At 35.2% G+C, this 16,928-nt stretch overlaps 1 protein-coding gene across 1 annotated transcript; it reads left to right on the top strand.

Moving 5' to 3' along the window:
- Positions 1-395: 395 nt before the first annotated feature.
- On the top strand, positions 396-16,658 carry LOC132561863 (uncharacterized). Its single transcript, XM_060226570.1, has 15 exons — positions 396-555; positions 1,920-2,027; positions 2,515-3,100; positions 3,395-3,609; positions 3,817-5,034; positions 5,271-5,404; positions 6,100-6,178; positions 11,850-11,957; positions 12,517-13,016; positions 13,161-13,326; positions 13,471-13,686; positions 13,759-13,837; positions 13,973-15,033; positions 15,269-15,402; positions 16,608-16,658. The coding sequence occupies exons 1-15, from the start codon at positions 396-398 to the stop codon at positions 16,656-16,658; spliced, it is 4,815 nt and encodes a 1,604-aa protein (XP_060082553.1).
- Positions 16,659-16,928: the final 270 nt, after the last annotated feature.

Here is a 16,928-nt window from a genome sequence, read left to right as displayed (position 1 = left end):
ACAGTTGTCCTGTGACATCGCTCCATTTGTGAGGACAGTTGTCCTGTGACATCGCTCAATTTGTGAGGACAATGGTTCTGTGACATCGCTTCATTTGTTAGGACAGTTGCCCTGTGACATCGCGCCATTTGCTAGGACAGTTGTCTGTTGCTCCATTTGCTTAAGCATTTGTTAAGTGACATATATAGGTCCGGATGCCAAGTGTTTTGTTGTGACGTCGCTCCAGTCATCAAGGCGTTTATTCTGTGAAATTACTCCATCTGGCTTACTAGGCAGTTTGTCCTCTAAATATTCCAGATATTCATCTAAACACCATCACTACAATCATGGCGAAGTTGATAATATACTTTGGTATATTCATTATATTTTTTACCTTGATTGCGAATTCAAGAAAAATGATTGAAACGGAGAATGGAATTATTCAAATGAAAAATGAAAAAGAAGACAGCCTGTACAAAAGCAAAAATAGAGCTTTATCTCACATCGATGTCGCTACAAAAAGCAAAAGAAGTGTGAAACGATCGAAGGGACAATTACGAGTTAAATGTCCTGAAAGTAAGATATTTTACTTTAATATTTTATACAGCTGAAAAAACTTGTTGCTTGGGTTTGAATCTTTTCTTTATTGTAATGTTGACGAATACCTGTTATACGTCATTAGGCTATTGGTGTCTGTTCAATGGATCGTTTTTGTCAAATGACTTTTTGGTATATTTTCCTGAAGTATGTTCAAAGTATATATATATATATATATATATAGTTTAATTATATCAATATTTCCAGTATATCAATTATGGCTTTTAATTATGTCTCTGAACTAGTACCACTCCATATCCGAAGTTTGACCAATCTATGTCTGGGGTACATTTATGGTCATTTTGTGTTTGAAGCATATCCATTTATTCTAAAGTACGTCAACTTTATGTCTGAAATATAAGTCGGAATAAAGTCCATCCTATGCTATATGTTTGTCTAATGTATGCCAAATATATGTCTTAAATATGTCCAGTATGTTCCTGAAGTATAACCGCTTTATGGCTAAAGTATGTCAAGTCTATTTATGAAGTTTATCTACTATACGTCTAACGTATCCCCACTTAAGTATGTCCACCTTATGTCTGAAGTATCTCTAATATGTGTCTGATGTATGTCTATTACTTGTTTGAAGAATGCCTATTTATGTCTGAAGTACTTCCGCTATATTTCCTAAGTACATCTACTTTATGTCTGAAGTACGTCCACTGTATTTCTGAAGTACATCTACGTTTTGTCTGAAGTACGTCCACTGTATTTCTGAAGTACATTTACTTTATGTCTGAAGTACGTCCACTATATTTCTGAAGTACATCTACTCTATGTCTGAAGTACGTCCACTATATTTCTGAAGTACATCTACTCTATGTCTGAAGTACGTCCACTATATTTCTGAAGTACATCTACTCTATGTCTGAAGTACGTCCACTATATTTCTGAAGTACACCTACTCTATGTCTGAAGTATGTCCACTAGATTTCTGAAGTACGGTCACTATATTTCTAAAGTACATCTACTCTATGTCTGAAGTACGTCCACTATATTTCTGAAGTACATCTACTTTATGTCTGAAGTACGTCCACTATATTTCTGAAGTACGGTCACTATATATCTAAAGTGCATCTTCTTTATGTCTGAAGTACGTCTACTATGTCTCAAGTATGTGCACTATATGTTTGGAATATATTTATTCCATTACATCAATTACATGTATGTACATGTTTGATATCTCCATTAGATTTATTATTGACTCAAATATTATTCAGTTTGTTATTCTAAACACCCTTGCTATTCCAGTGTCTCTATACTAATAGGCAAAACGCCATCACATTCGAATCGTTGAATATAGTAGATGCCGTTTTAAAACTATCGAATATTGGTTTTAGGGAGCCTCTCAGATATCGAAGAGACCTGTCCGACAGAAACATCACGCATACTTTTGAAATATGAATGTTGTATTCAGTGCCCAGGACAGGAAACCGGTTACGGCTGTGGTAAGCCTCCACCAAGTGATGGTCAAATTTTTAATCTTTCTATGGTAGACATCCGTCCTAATATTCACATAGCAATTAGGAAGTTGTTAATCAACCAAACATAAAATGATTGTCGCTTGAATTAAATTGACCATGCCAATATTTCCATCTTTATTTTAAATAAACAAGTTCAGTCATTGTGAATTTTTCTTAGTCGCCTCTTTGGTTTCGACATTATGTATCCCTGACGAGACCTAGAATAACGAAGCAGCTTAATAATTTAATTTAGTTCACATTAGGATACACTGTGTATAATTCGTTATTGGCATTTGAATGTTTTCCGTTCACCTTTTCTTCTACTATCAAGTGTTTAATTAAGAAAAGAATATGTACCAGAATCTCCATTTTTCATATTTGGTTTTGTATTATGGTACGACATGGTCCGAAATGAGTTTAATTTTATTATCTGTCATTGTAGTTTTCAATTGTTTTGTTTTGTTTCTTTCAGAAGTGCACAACTGTACCGCTGTCTCCGATTGCTTGTCTATAGACCTCTCAACTCGATCTGTTCCTTCCGTTCATTTGGATCTTTCAAGAGCTCAATTATCCGTTCTGCCGAGTAACATATTCCATAGATTGCCTAATCTGACCTCCATTAATCTGTTCAACAACAACATCTCTGTTCTTCCTGTTAACGTGTTCAATGATCTTCATGAACTTACTAGTCTTACATTGAATAGCAATAATTTGACAGTCCTTCACAATGATCTGTTCGCTGGACTTACTAAACTTTCTAATCTCCGTTTGGGCTACAACAAAATCAAATTTCTCACTCATAATATCTTTAGTGGACTTTCGCAACTTTCCAGACTCGATCTGTCCGCAAATGAGCTAGTAACAGTCCCTAATAATGTGTTTGGTGATCTGTCGAAACTTACCTCCCTTTCTTTGTCCAATAACCTTATTATAGACCTCCCCTACAATACATTTAGTGGATTATCTGACCTGACTAATCTATATATGTCAGGTAATAAGATAACTACTCTTCATCACAGCGTGTTTGATGGACTTTATAATCTTACAGATTTATACCTGTACGGTAATAAACTGACACATCTACCTCATAATCTGTTTACTGGACTTTGTCATCTCGAACTAATTGACTTGCACAACAATAGCATAAGTTCCCTGCCTCATAATGTGTTTGAGGGATTATACAAACTGAAGTACATCTTTTTTTCCCATAATCATATCCTAAATCTGCCATGCAATTTATTCGATGGTTTATCAAATTTAGCATCCCTCATACTTAGCGAAAATAATTTATCAGGTTTTACATGTGATGTATTCTCTGGCCTCTCTGAACTTGTTTTTCTTGATTTATATAGGAATAATATAACAAAACTGCCAAATTCTGTGTTTCATGGCCTGTCAAAGCTCACTCGCTTAATGCTTGTGGGTAATTATATTTCAGATCTCCCCCACGACGTGTTTCGTGGGCTTAATGAACTTACTGAACTCAGTCTTGGCGATAATAACATATCAGTTTTACCTCATGATGTATTTTTTGGGTTAACAAAGCTTACTACACTACACCTGTCTGATAATAGAATAAAACATCTCCCACATGATCTGTTCAGTGGATTGTCGAAACTGGATTTGCTCAATAACAGCATAACGGGTCTCCCTCCAAATCTATTCTTTGGATTGTCTCGTCTAAACACACTCTATTTGTCCGTCAACTGCATTTCAGTTCTCCCGAATGATATCTTTAGTGGTCTGGTGGAACTCAAAGTACTCGATATTTCACATAATAATTTAGTGGAAATCCCGTTTGATCTTCTCGTTGGATTATCCAAACTTTCTTCGTTTCATTTGCATAATAACACAATTAAGAGTATTCCCCGTAACGTTTTCACCGGAGTAATGGGTGGCAGGGAGCGGTACCAATGGAATAAGGAGCCCGGATTTGCCTTGCCTTTAAACCTTCAAATACTTGATGTAGGAAACAATGAACTTAAACATTTACCAGATCTACCAAGAAATTTAACTGAATTAAATATAATAAGAAACAAATTAAATGTAGAAGAAAACATGTTTAAGGGTTTGGATAATTTACAAAAACTATGGACCGATGTACCTTTTATGTGTTGTGTTAAGCCACCGTCTGTTAAGGATGCCAATTGTATTGAAACACAACATCAAATTTGGACCTGTGATTTAAAACCGGAGGAATGTGGGTCAAAGGGTGATGCGATATCTTCTTGTGATGCTTTGGTTAGCTCCCAGATATTAAGAACGTGTCTTTGGATCATTGGAATTTCTGCTTTAATCGGAAATGTCGTCGTGATTGTCTACAGACTATTCATCGACAGGGAAAATATTACAAAGAACTACTCGCTTTTTACGTTGAATCTGGCTATATCTGATTTACTGATGGGCGTATACCTACTTATAATAGGTGCCGTTGATGTGTATTATGACGGTGCATATGCATGGAATGACCGACATTGGAGAAACAGTATTTTTTGCACAATGGCTGGCGTGTTGTCTAATGTATCCAGTGAAATGTCAACTTTTCTGATTCTGCTTGTAACGTTGGACAGACTTATTGTCATCATGTTCCCTCTGTCCCGCCTCTCAAGATGGAGTATCACATGGAAACCGGCTTTGATTCTGTCCTTGTCTCTGTGGGTTGTTTCTATCGCACTTGCAATCATCCCTATTGTTGCTATGCAATCTTACTTCAGAGGAGAGTTCTACTCTCAATCAAGTGTTTGTCTCGCCTTACCTTTGAGAAAAAGCGATCGGCCAGGAACTGGGTATTCTTTCGCAGTGTTTGTTTGCCTAAACAGCATAATCTTTGTTGCAATAGTTGTTAGTCAAGTTTGTATTTGCAAAAGTATTAGAACAAGCAGTCGCCGAATAACCTCATCCCAGAACCGTCAAAGAGAGATTTCTGTTGCAAGGACTTTGTTCTTTGTGGCTGCGACAGACTTTTGTTGCTGGTGTCCAATCGGTATCCTTGGTATGTTTGCTAACTATACCATTTACCTATATAGTAACATGTAACTTTTTAAACAATCTTGTAGTATCTTTTATGATATTCGTATTTGATAAGTTCTAGACAAACGCTGATCTTAAACAAATCAACCGGATGTTATTCAATCGTAAAACTGAGTATAGATGATGTATCATAATCATTAATTCATTGACTAATCAATAGGTAATATCCAGGTGTGACATACATATGATGTTTTTCAGGTGTGGTAGCAAGATGTGGAGTAGAAATCCCGAATGGAGTGTATGCCTGGGTGATGGTGTTTGTGTTGCCTATCAATGCTGCCATCAATCCGTTTCTGTACACTGCGTCAGCTGTTTGGAGAAGAAGACAGAATGTAAGTTTTTCTTGGCGTCATATTTAGTCATATCATGTTTTTAATGTCTTTTCCATAACTTTTTAAGTCGGATGGTTTGACAAATATAATTTAGCGTACGCCCGCCATCAACAATTGCAAGACAATTATGTAAAATGATACTTGATCAGATAAGAAAAGTTGGAAAAATAACATGGCGTTTATATTTGTATAGTTTAAATAGGAACATCATAATTAGCGCTAATTTTGTATAATATTCATGAAATCAATCAGACTGATACTGTGCTACGTGACTTCTGTAAATATCGGTAGTGCTACATTAGTGATATATGACATTTCCTTTAAAATATGATGGTGCAATTCAGCTTTAATCCTAGTGTATTGACATCGGGTTGGAAAAAAGGATGGAACAATGTAATGAGTTTGCATTTTTACATATGGTTTGTCTTTATACTTTTGTTTCTGTTGCAGAATTTGTCTGCCCGAAAAACCACTGTTCAGACCACTTCCATCAACAAATAATATAAACGGCGCTGATCGGATCATGTTTATCATTAAAGACGAAAAGATTGGAATATATTCAAAAGCTTATGATAACAAAATCAGAGAGTTTACACCAGTAATAAGCGAACACTACTGATAAGAAAATATCTAGGGAAGATGCACCAGTGCTTAGAAACTGTTCACCAGAAAGGAAAGAACATTTCTCCTGGTAGGGAATGAACAACAGTAGTCAGAAAATATCTGCGTTTGGTCAGATAATACCTTCGTTAAGAGATACAGAACACAGGGATGGTAAGAGAATCTTCACTTGAAGGGGAGGTACATCAGTGGTCAGAAAAAGAAACAAAGTTTACTAGTAGGGAAGGAACACCAGTGTTAGGAATATTTTCACTAGTTGGAAAGGAACACCGGTGTTAGGAATATTTTCACAAGTTGGAAAGGAACACCAGTGGAAGGAAAATGTCCACCGGTAACACGGAACACGTGTAGTCATCTAACGTTCATCCGTCTATAGACATGGAGTCATAAAGGGAAACAGACATACATCAAAAAGACACATTGACGGACACGAAAAAACAAGTTCAAAACCAATGTATGAAGACTTTTACTTTCTCTTTTATTACCGAACTTGTGGTTTAAATAATACCTATTTCAATTTTTATCATATTGTTTGTAATTTGTTATGAAAGCTATATCTTTAAGTAATACAAGTTTTAATCTGTTTCTACTAATTAAATATCTTTCAATGTTTATGGTTTTGCTTTTTTTATCGAGTGAGCTAATGCCGATTATTTAATGAAATCAATATTTTTCATTATATTTTACTTCAAAAAAATATTACAATTCTGCCTTCCGATTCAAAGACTATGAAGGCAATTGATAGGATTATAGTAAAATAATGCTACTTATCTAACTTCGTATTCAAGTTAATTGAAACTCTTTTTCCTTTTCCTCATGTAACTAGCCCATTGACTTAACTTGCGAAATCACCCAATCAAAAGATTTAGTGTTATAATTTAAAACTGATAGCGAAAGGCTGTTATTCCCCAGGTCTGATCAATCTCGCATTTCCGTTATCTGCCACAAGCATTAACCGATGTGTAACACTGGTAAATGTGCGCTGCAACATACCGTTCGGCTACAAAGAACCTTTCTGAAGCTCAATCGGTAAAGCGTTAGACTTGTAAGGCAGAGGTCATGGGTTCGAATAAATTACACGAAAATACCAACATTTCAACATAATCATAATCCAAACTCAAATTCAATAAATATAGGGCAAAATATCAACAAAGGAAATATCCACAAGGAGACTCCAGTAAAAAAAGAAGAAGGAGAATAAGACAAAGTGTCCCGAAAGAGTAAGCGTCTTCTGCTTCATCGACGACCACGCCATGTTGACTTTGGTGAGTGCATAATGACACCAAATGAAAACAAGGAACACAAGAAGCACCAAACATATCCATATCATATCGCACAAAGAAATAAGAACTTTCTCAACAAGATCACTATGACAACCGCAAAAACTTTCTCATCAATTTCTTTAACCTTCATCTTTTAAAACCTTGTGTTACGAGTTTGTCTGTCAGTTAACGACCTCTTGCATGAAAACTACAACAATTTGAACAGGCTCTAAACATCGAATCAACTGTGACATGTACGCACCTTTGGTTGAGAATGCGGGAATGTTGCTATCAAGAAATGGAAAACTCGATATTAGGAAACATCATACAGCAACTAAACCATACATTGAGTTCGGTGTAAAAATACCTTTATTAAAATGTAGTATGCCTAAAAGCAAATCTTTAGAAAATTGAATACAACTATTATCATATTTTAGATAGCCAGAGGTCATAACGCAGTAAATACAATGTTTTCTTTCTCCAAGTGTTTTCTTCTTGTTATTAGTATTTCAGATATCACACATCCACAAATTGCATTTAGACCATATAGAGCCGAAATGTTTGCAGTTTGCTTGAATTATTATTTCATCTTGAAAAAAAATTGAATTCCTGTCTGATTGATATGTGATTGATAAATCCTGTAACCAAAGGATCGCTGAAATTTTAAAATTTTCGTATATCACATGTCAGATAAAACCAATAAGATATCATATATTGCCGGTGAAATTAACTGAAATCGTAACATTTTCCTCGTTAAAATAATAACGCTAACATTTGTTTCATTAATTTCAAATGAAATAAAACTTTTTGTCATATGCTCTCTACATTCCTTCATGATGTGTTGCCCTAAAATGTATATAATGTCTGGTCCTAGGGTGGTATACATTAGAATGATTGTAACTAGCAATTAAATAGATAAATAGACACATCAAAAATTAATAGGTAGATTGGGAGGAAAGTGAGAAATTCTGATTGATATCCCATAATAAGGACACTATGTCTCGTTTTATAACCAGACATCATCAGTCACCAGTTTTTTTATAAAGGTCACACAAATACAAAATTCCAAATAGATCAAATGGCAAAGCCTTTTTTTGACTACCGTGTGTCAAGTTGACAGCAAAAAAGCTGACATAATCCAGAAATGGTCTCAAATGGCAATCCACAAGAGTACAACGCTTAACACATCAGCTTATCGAAATGGACACCACAGCAGCAGGACACAGAACGTATTGTGTTATATTTAGAAAATCTGCACTGACAGTTATTCCTAAAGCATATCGGTTGTCAATCTGTAGCCTGCCGGACAACATTTTTTTTTTTTTTCCATCTCTCTCATAAAATATTTGTCGTCAGTTTGTAGACAGGGGAACAAACTTATTTGTAACCCCTTCTTCAAGTGCTATCAGTTTTCAGCCCGTAAAAAAGCGGATAACCTTACTAGTGTTACTCTCATTCAATTTTATCAGTTGCACTTTTTAATTAAGCAAACAAGCTTAAATGTATTGTATCACTTTCCGGAGATACACTCGGTGACTCAAAAACAACTTACACTTCCGGAACACGTGGTCTTATTCTCCTTGTACTTTTCCATGATTCTCCTTGTAAAATTCTTTGTCCTTCTAGTTTTATTGAATTTATGTTTGAATTATGATTATGTTGATATCTTGGTAATTGTGAATACTTTACATAATGCCTAGCATTGTTTGATTGTCCTTCTAGCGTCGAAACCATTTGTTAAATAAATATCCTTATTTAGTCTATCTCTTTCATCTGATATGAAGGAATATCAATATTAAACACGGACAATTGGATTCATACAGTCTGGCCCTTCTACATTTTGATCATAAGGAGTTTCCATGTTGATCTCACACGTAAGTTCAACATTGGTGTAAGAGATATCACTTTTCGAAACTCTCCTGTCGTTACCCTGCAATGTATAATGGGAGGTAACTCCAACAAGGATCAAGACAAAATCGATTATTAATTTACTCCAGAAATTCAGAAATGGATTTTTTCAATGGTAAAAAAACATTGGTAACCAATTTACTAATTTATCTATTGAACAGTTGTCACTTGTTACAAATAGTATTGTTGATAAAGAGAAAATTGACCATCGTCTTTACTTCCTAAAAAGAACTGATTCAATTTTGACACCAATTACGAGACAACCGTTTGTTTATTTTTTTTGGTATTTTTTTTCTCCATCGAACGTTTGTTATATCTATATCCCGAGATGAACCACATTTATAAATACATATTGATGAAGTAAATGCAATTTTTAAGCAAAGTTTTTTCAGTATCTCCGCTCAGATTGACTATCGTTTATACCCTTGGAAATCAAAGACACGCAGACTTTTCGCCATCGACTGCTTCTCTCGGTTTTTTTTCTACAAGAGACCATCATGGGCCGCACTCCACCTATTTATTCATACACCAGTATGGTCCTGAAGGACAAATAATCGCTAGAATGTCATATCCTATAAAACACATTATACTTCGACCTTTCAAATAAACACTGCTCTATATCCGTGGTCTTTGTGACAGTCCATTGGGATATCGATATTGATACTTCATCAATGTAACATTTTTCGGATCGCTTGGACAGTCGTTCTGTGATATCATTCCTGTCACTCGGAGAGTTATTAAGCTACATCATATCAGAGGCTTCTATTGTTTTTCTGTGACATCTTTCCAGTGATCTGGGCAATTGTTTGTGACATCGCTGAATTAGCAAGACCGTTACTCTGACATCGCTCCATCTGTTAGAACAGTTGTTCTGTGACATCGCTCCATTTGTGAACAGTTGTCCTGTGACATCGCTCCATTTGTTAGGACAATTGTTCTGTGACATCGCTCCATCTGTTAGAACAGTTGTCCTGTGACATCGCTCAATTTGTGAGGACAGTTGTTCTGTGACATATCTCCATCTGTTAGGACAGTTGTCCTGTGACATCGCTCCATTTGTGAGGACAGTTGTCCTGTGACATCGCTCCATCTGTTAGGACAGTTGTTCTGTGACATCGCTCCATTTGTTAGGACAGTTTTCCTGTGACATCGCTCCATTTGTGAGGACAGTTGTCTGTTGCTCCATTTGCTTAAGCTTTTGTTAAGTGACATATATAGGTCCGGATGCCAAGTGTTTTGTTGTGTTGTGACGTCACTCCAGTCATCAAGGCGTTTATTCTGTGAAATTACTCCATCTGGCTTACTAGGCAGTTTGTCCTTTAAATATTCCAGATATTCATCTAAACACCGTCACTACAATCATGGCGAAGTTGATAATATACTTTGGTATATTCATTATATTTTTTACCTTGATTGCGAATTCAAGAAAAATGATTGAAACGGAGAATGGAATTATTCAAATGAAAAATGAAAAAGAAGACAGCCTGTACAAAAGCAAAAACAGAGCTTTATCTCACATCGATGTCGCTACAAAAAGCAAAAGAAGTGTGAAACGATCGAAGCGACAATTACGAGTTCAATGTCCTGAAAGTAAGATATTTTACTTTAATATTTTATTCAGCTGAAAAGACTTGTTGCTTGGGTTTGAATCTTTTCTTTATTGTAATGTTTAAAGTATATATATAATTATAGTTTAATTATATCAATATTTGCAGTATATCAATTATGGCTTTTAATTATGTCTCTATTTCTGAATTAATACGACTCCATATCCGACGTTTGATTTTTTTTTCTAAAGTACGTCAGCTATATGTCTGAAATATAGGTCGGAATTAAGTCCATCCTATGCTATAAGTTTGTCTAACGTATACCAAACATATATCTTAAATATGTCCACTATGTGCCTGAAGTATAATCCATCTGTGTCAAAACCTTTCATGAAGTTTGTCTAACGTATCCCCACTTTATATCTTAAGTATGTCCACTTCATATCTGAAGTACATCTACTTAATGTCTGAAGTACTAACACTATATTTCTGAGGTACATATACTTTATGTCTGAAGTACGTCCACTATATTTCTGAGGTACATCTACTTTATGTCTGAAGTACGTCCACTATATTTCTGAAGTGCATCTACGTTATGTCTGAAGTTCGTCCAATATATTTCTGAAATACATCTACTTTATGTTTGAAGTACGTCCAGTACATTTCTGAAGTACATCTACTTTATGTCTGAAGTACGCCCACTATATTCCCGAAGTACATCTACTTTATGTCTGATGTATGCCCACTTTATTTCTGAAGAACATCTACTTTATGTCTGAAGTACGTCCACTATATTTCTGAAGTACATCTACTTTATGTCTGGAGTACGTCCACTATATTTCTAAAGTATATCTACTTTATGTCTGGAGTACGTCCACTATATTTCTGAAGTACACCTACTTTATGTCTATAACAGCGTATCTATACTTATAAGCTAAACGCCATCACATTCGAATTTTTAAATATTACTTTTTAGAAAAAATATTATCTTTTAAAGTTGTAGCTTTCAGTGATGAATTTTCTTCCTTTTTTCATATTTTCGGCTTGGGCATTCGAATCGTTGAATATAGTAGATGCCGTTTTAAAACTATCGAATATTGGTTATAGGGAGCCTCTCAGATATCGAAGAGACCTGTCCGGCAGAAACATCACGCGAACTTTTGAAATATGAATGTTGTATTCAGTGTCCAGGACAAGAAACCGGATACGGCTGTGGTAAGCCTTCACCAAGTTATGGACAAATTTTCACTATTAACTTTATAAATCATTTTAAAATTTTTAGGTCTTCCCTCTTTTCTCTTTGATTTTCTTATTTAATCTTTCTATGGTAGACATCCGTCCTAATATTCATACAGCAATTGAGAAGTTGTTCATCAACCAAACATAAAATGATTGTCGTTTGAATTAAAATGACCATGCCCATATTTTCATTTTTATTTTAAATAAACAAGTTATTTCGGTCATTGTGTATTTTTCTTAGTCACCTCTTTGGTTTCGACATTATGTATCCCTGACAAGTCTTAGTATAACGAAGAAGCTCTATCATTTAATTTAGTTCACATTAGGATACACTGTGTATAATTCGTTATTGGCATTTGAATGTTTCCCGTTCACCTTTTCTTCTACTATCAAGTGTTTAATTAAGAAAAGAATATGTACCAGAATCTCCATTTTTCATATTTGGTTTTGTATTATGGTACGGCATGGTCCGAAATGAGTTTAATTTTATTATCTGTCATTGTAGTTTTCAATTTTTTTGTTTTGTTTCTTTCAGAAGTGCACAACTGTACAGCTGTCTACGACTGCTTGTCTATAGACCTCCCACCTTCCGTTTATCTTCATCTTTCAAGTGCTCAATTATCCGTTCTGCCGATTAATATATTCCATAGATTGCCTAATCTCACCTCCATTAATCTGTTCAACAACAGCATCTCTGTTCTTCCTGTTAACGCGTTCGATGATCTTCATGAACTTACTATTCTTACATTGACTAGAAATAATTTGACAGTCTTTCAAAATGATCTGTTCGCTGGACTCACTAAACTTTCTTTTCTAAGTTTGGACTACAACAAAATCAAATTTCTCACTCATAATATGTTTAGTGGACTTTCGCAACTGTCCAGACTCGATCTGTCCTCAAATGAGCTAGTAACAGTCCCTAATAATGTGTTTAGTGAGCTGTCGAAACTTACCTCCCTTTCTTTGTCCAATAACCTTATTATAGACCTCCCCTACAATACATTTAGTGGATTATCTGACCTGACTAATCTATATATGTCAGGTAATAAGATAACTACTCTTCATCACAGCGTGTTTGATGGACTTTATAATCTTACAGATTTATACCTGTACGATAATAAACTGACACATCTACCTCATAATCTGTTTACTGGACTTTGTCATCTCGAACTAATTGACTTGCACAACAATAGCATAAGTTCCCTGCCTCATAATGTGTTTGACGAATTATACGAACTGAAGTATATCTTTTTGTACCATAATCATATCCTAAATCTGCCATGCAATGTATTCAATGGTTTATCAAATTTAGCATCCCTCATACTTAACGATAACAATATATCAGGTTTTACATGTGATGTATTCTCTGGCCTCTCTAAACTTGTTTTTCTTGATTTATATAGGAATAATATAACAAAATTGCCAAATTCTGTGTTTCATGGCCTGTCAAAGCTCACTCGCTTAATGCTTGTGGGTAATTATATTTCAGATCTCCCCCACGACGTGTTTCGTGGGCTTAATGAACTTACTGAACTCAATCTTGGCAATACTAACATATCAGTTTTACCCCATGATGTATTTTTTGGGTTAACAGATCTTACAACGCTCCACCTGTCTGATAATAGAATAAAACATCTCCCACATGATCTGTTCAGTGGATTGTCGAAACTGGATTTCCTCTCATTATTCAATAACAGCATAACGGGTCTCCCTCCCAATCTATTCCTTGGATTGTCTCGTCTAAACACACTCTATTTGTCCGTCAACTGCATTTCAGTTCTCCCAAATAATATCTTTAGTGGTCTGGTGGAACTCAAAGTACTCGATATTTCACATAATAATTTAGTGGAAATCCCGTTTGATCTTCTCGTTGGATTATCCAAACTTTCTTCGTTTCATATGCATAACAACACAATTAAGAGTATTCCCCGTAACGTTTTCACCGGAGTAATGGGTGGCAGGGAGCGATACCAATGGAATAAGGAGCCCAGATTTGCCATGCCTTTAAACCTTCAAATACTTGACGTAGGAAACAATGAACTTAAACATTTACCAGATCTACCAAGAAATTTAACTGAATTAAATATAATAAGAAACAAATTAAGTGTAGAAGAAAACATGTTTAAGGGTTTGGATAATTTACAAAAACTATGGACTGATGTTCCTTTTATGTGTTGTGTTAAGCCACCGTCTGTTGAGGATGCCAATTGTATTGAAACACAACATCAAATTTGGCACTGTGATTGGAAACCGGAGGAATGTGGGTCAAAGGGTGATGCGATATCTTCTTGTGATGCTTTGGTTAGCTCCCAGATATTAAGAACGTGTCTTTGGATAATTGGAATATCTGCCTTAATCGGAAATGTCGTCGTGATTGTCTACAGACTATTCATCGACAGGGGAAATATTACAAAGAACTACTCGCTTTTTACGTTGAATCTGGGTATATCTGATTTACTGATGGGCGTATACCTACTTATAATAGGTGCCGTTGATGTGTATTATGACGGTGCATATGCATGGAATGACCGACATTGGAGAAACAGTATTTTTTGCACAATGGCTGGCGTGTTGTCTAATGTATCCAGTGAAATGTCAACTTTTCTGATTCTGCTTGTAACGTTGGACAGACTTATTGTCATCATGTTCCCTCTGTCCCGCCTCTCAAAATGGAGTATCACATGGAAACCGGCTTTGATTCTGTCCTTGTCTCTGTGGGTTGTTTCTATCGCACTTGCAATCATCCCTATTGTTGCTATGCAATCTTACTTCAAAGGAGAGTTCTACTCTCAATCAAGTGTTTGTCTCGCCTTACCTTTGATAAAAAGCGATCGGCCAGGAACTGGGTATTCTTTCGCAGTGTTTGTTTGCCTAAACAGCATAATCTTTGTTGCAATAGTTGTTAGTCAAGTTTGTATTTGCAAAAGTATTAGAACAAGCAGTCGCCGAATAACCTCATCCCAGAACCGTCAAAGAGAGATTTCTGTTGCAAGAACTTTGTTCTTTGTGGCTGCGACAGACTTTTGTTGTTGGTGTCCCATCGGAATCCTTGGTACGTTTGCTAACTACACCATTTACCTATATAGTAACATGTAATTTTTTTAAACAATCTTGTAGAATCTTTTCTGATATGCGTATTTGATAAGTTCTAGACAAACGCTGATCTTAAACAAATCCATTCCATAATTACAACGTAAAACTGAGTATAGATGATGTATCAAAATCATTAATTCATTGACTAATCAATAGGTAATATCCAGGTGTGACATACATATGATCTTTTTCAGGTGTGGTAACAAGATGTGGAGTAGAAATCCCGAATGGAGTGTATGCCTGGGTGATGGTGTTTGTGTTGCCTATCAATGCCGCCATCAATCCGTTTCTATACACTGCGTCAGCTGTTTGGAGAAGAAGACAGAATGTAAGTTTTTCTTGGCGTCATATTTAATCACATCATGTTTTAATGTCTTTGCCATAACCTTTTAAGTCGGATGGTTTGACAAATATAATTCATCAACAATTGCAAGACAATTGTGTAAACTGATACTTGATCAGATAAAAAAAAGTTGGAAGAATAACATGGCGTTTATATTCATATACTGTAAACAGGAACATCATAATTAGCGCTAATTACATTGCGTTGGCTTAACAGTTATTGTTACACAAAAACATTAAAACCAAATCATAAGACATCAAAGAAACGTGAAGAGAAACGACAATAAAATTGTTTTGTATGATTTGATTGCTTCGAAGTGCTTACAAATAAATTGTTCCATGCTTCGATGATTGTATAGCCATGTATTCAATTCATATTTACATGGCCGTTAAAATGTACAATGAAGGTCATATGAAGCACATCATTGTTTGATCTCGGACGTTGATGAATATGAGGAAAATGCTATATTGTTATTGTCACTGTATGTACTCGTAGTAAAAAGCGTACCGACGTGTCAACAACATATATCAATCCACATGAAGTTTTGTTATCAACTTTCATTCATATCCCATACGGGAGTCATTATTTTGGAATCAAGAACTGAATTGTCAATCAACTGCGACATGTAAGCACCATAGGTTTGGGAAGCAGGTTATTACTATCAAGAAATGAGTAAATCGCTTGAAAAGTATTTATATTGTCGTTTTGTTGACGATATAGAAGTTTATTGGTTCATTTTCATTTAAAAAGAAATTATTTACCCGAGAACATTTTGTACAATATTTAGGAAATCAATCATGTAAATATTGGTATTGCTACATTAGTAATATGTGACATTTCATTTAAAATATGATGGTGCAATTCAGCTTTAATCCTAGATTATTGACATCGGGTTGGAAAAAGGATGGAAAAATGTAATTAGTTTGCAATTTTTACATGTGGTTTTTGTTCAACCACTCGATCTTGATATAATTTTTTTTTTTTTTTTTTTGACATAACAAAGATGTAAAGCAAAGAGACTGTACAACAGACACAGCATGATTGCACACTGCTTTGACATATCGTTATATGTACAGCACATCTAGTTTGTTGATGTAAACAAAACATACATGTGTTTTACTGATAATATTTCCTATCGTAAGAAAAAACACTGATCCTCATTAGTCTTAATACTTTTGTTTCTGTTGCAGAGTTTGTCTGCCCGAAAAACCACTGTTCAGACCACTTCCATCAGCAAATAATGTAAGCGGCGCTGATCTGATCGTGTTTTTCATTAAAGACGAAAAGATTGGAATATATCCAAAAGCTTATGATAGCAAAATCAGAGAGTTTACACCATTAATAAGCGAATACCACAAGGGAAGATGCACCAGTGTTTAGAAACTGTTCACCAGAAAGGAAAGAACATTTCTCCTGGTAGGGATCGAAGGAACAACAGTTGTCAGAAAATATCAGGAACAACAGAAAAATACCTTCGTTAAGAGATACAGAACACAGGGATGGTAAGAGAA

This window comes from Ylistrum balloti, unplaced genomic scaffold, assembly GCF_031769215.1.
Source record: "Ylistrum balloti isolate Yb309-2 unplaced genomic scaffold, AGI_CSIRO_Ybal_v1 Utg371294, whole genome shotgun sequence".
Lineage (NCBI taxonomy): Eukaryota > Metazoa > Mollusca > Bivalvia > Pectinida > Pectinidae > Ylistrum > Ylistrum balloti.
The sequence above is the reverse complement of the archived record's forward strand: the minus strand, read 5'-3'. Positions and strand labels throughout refer to the sequence as shown.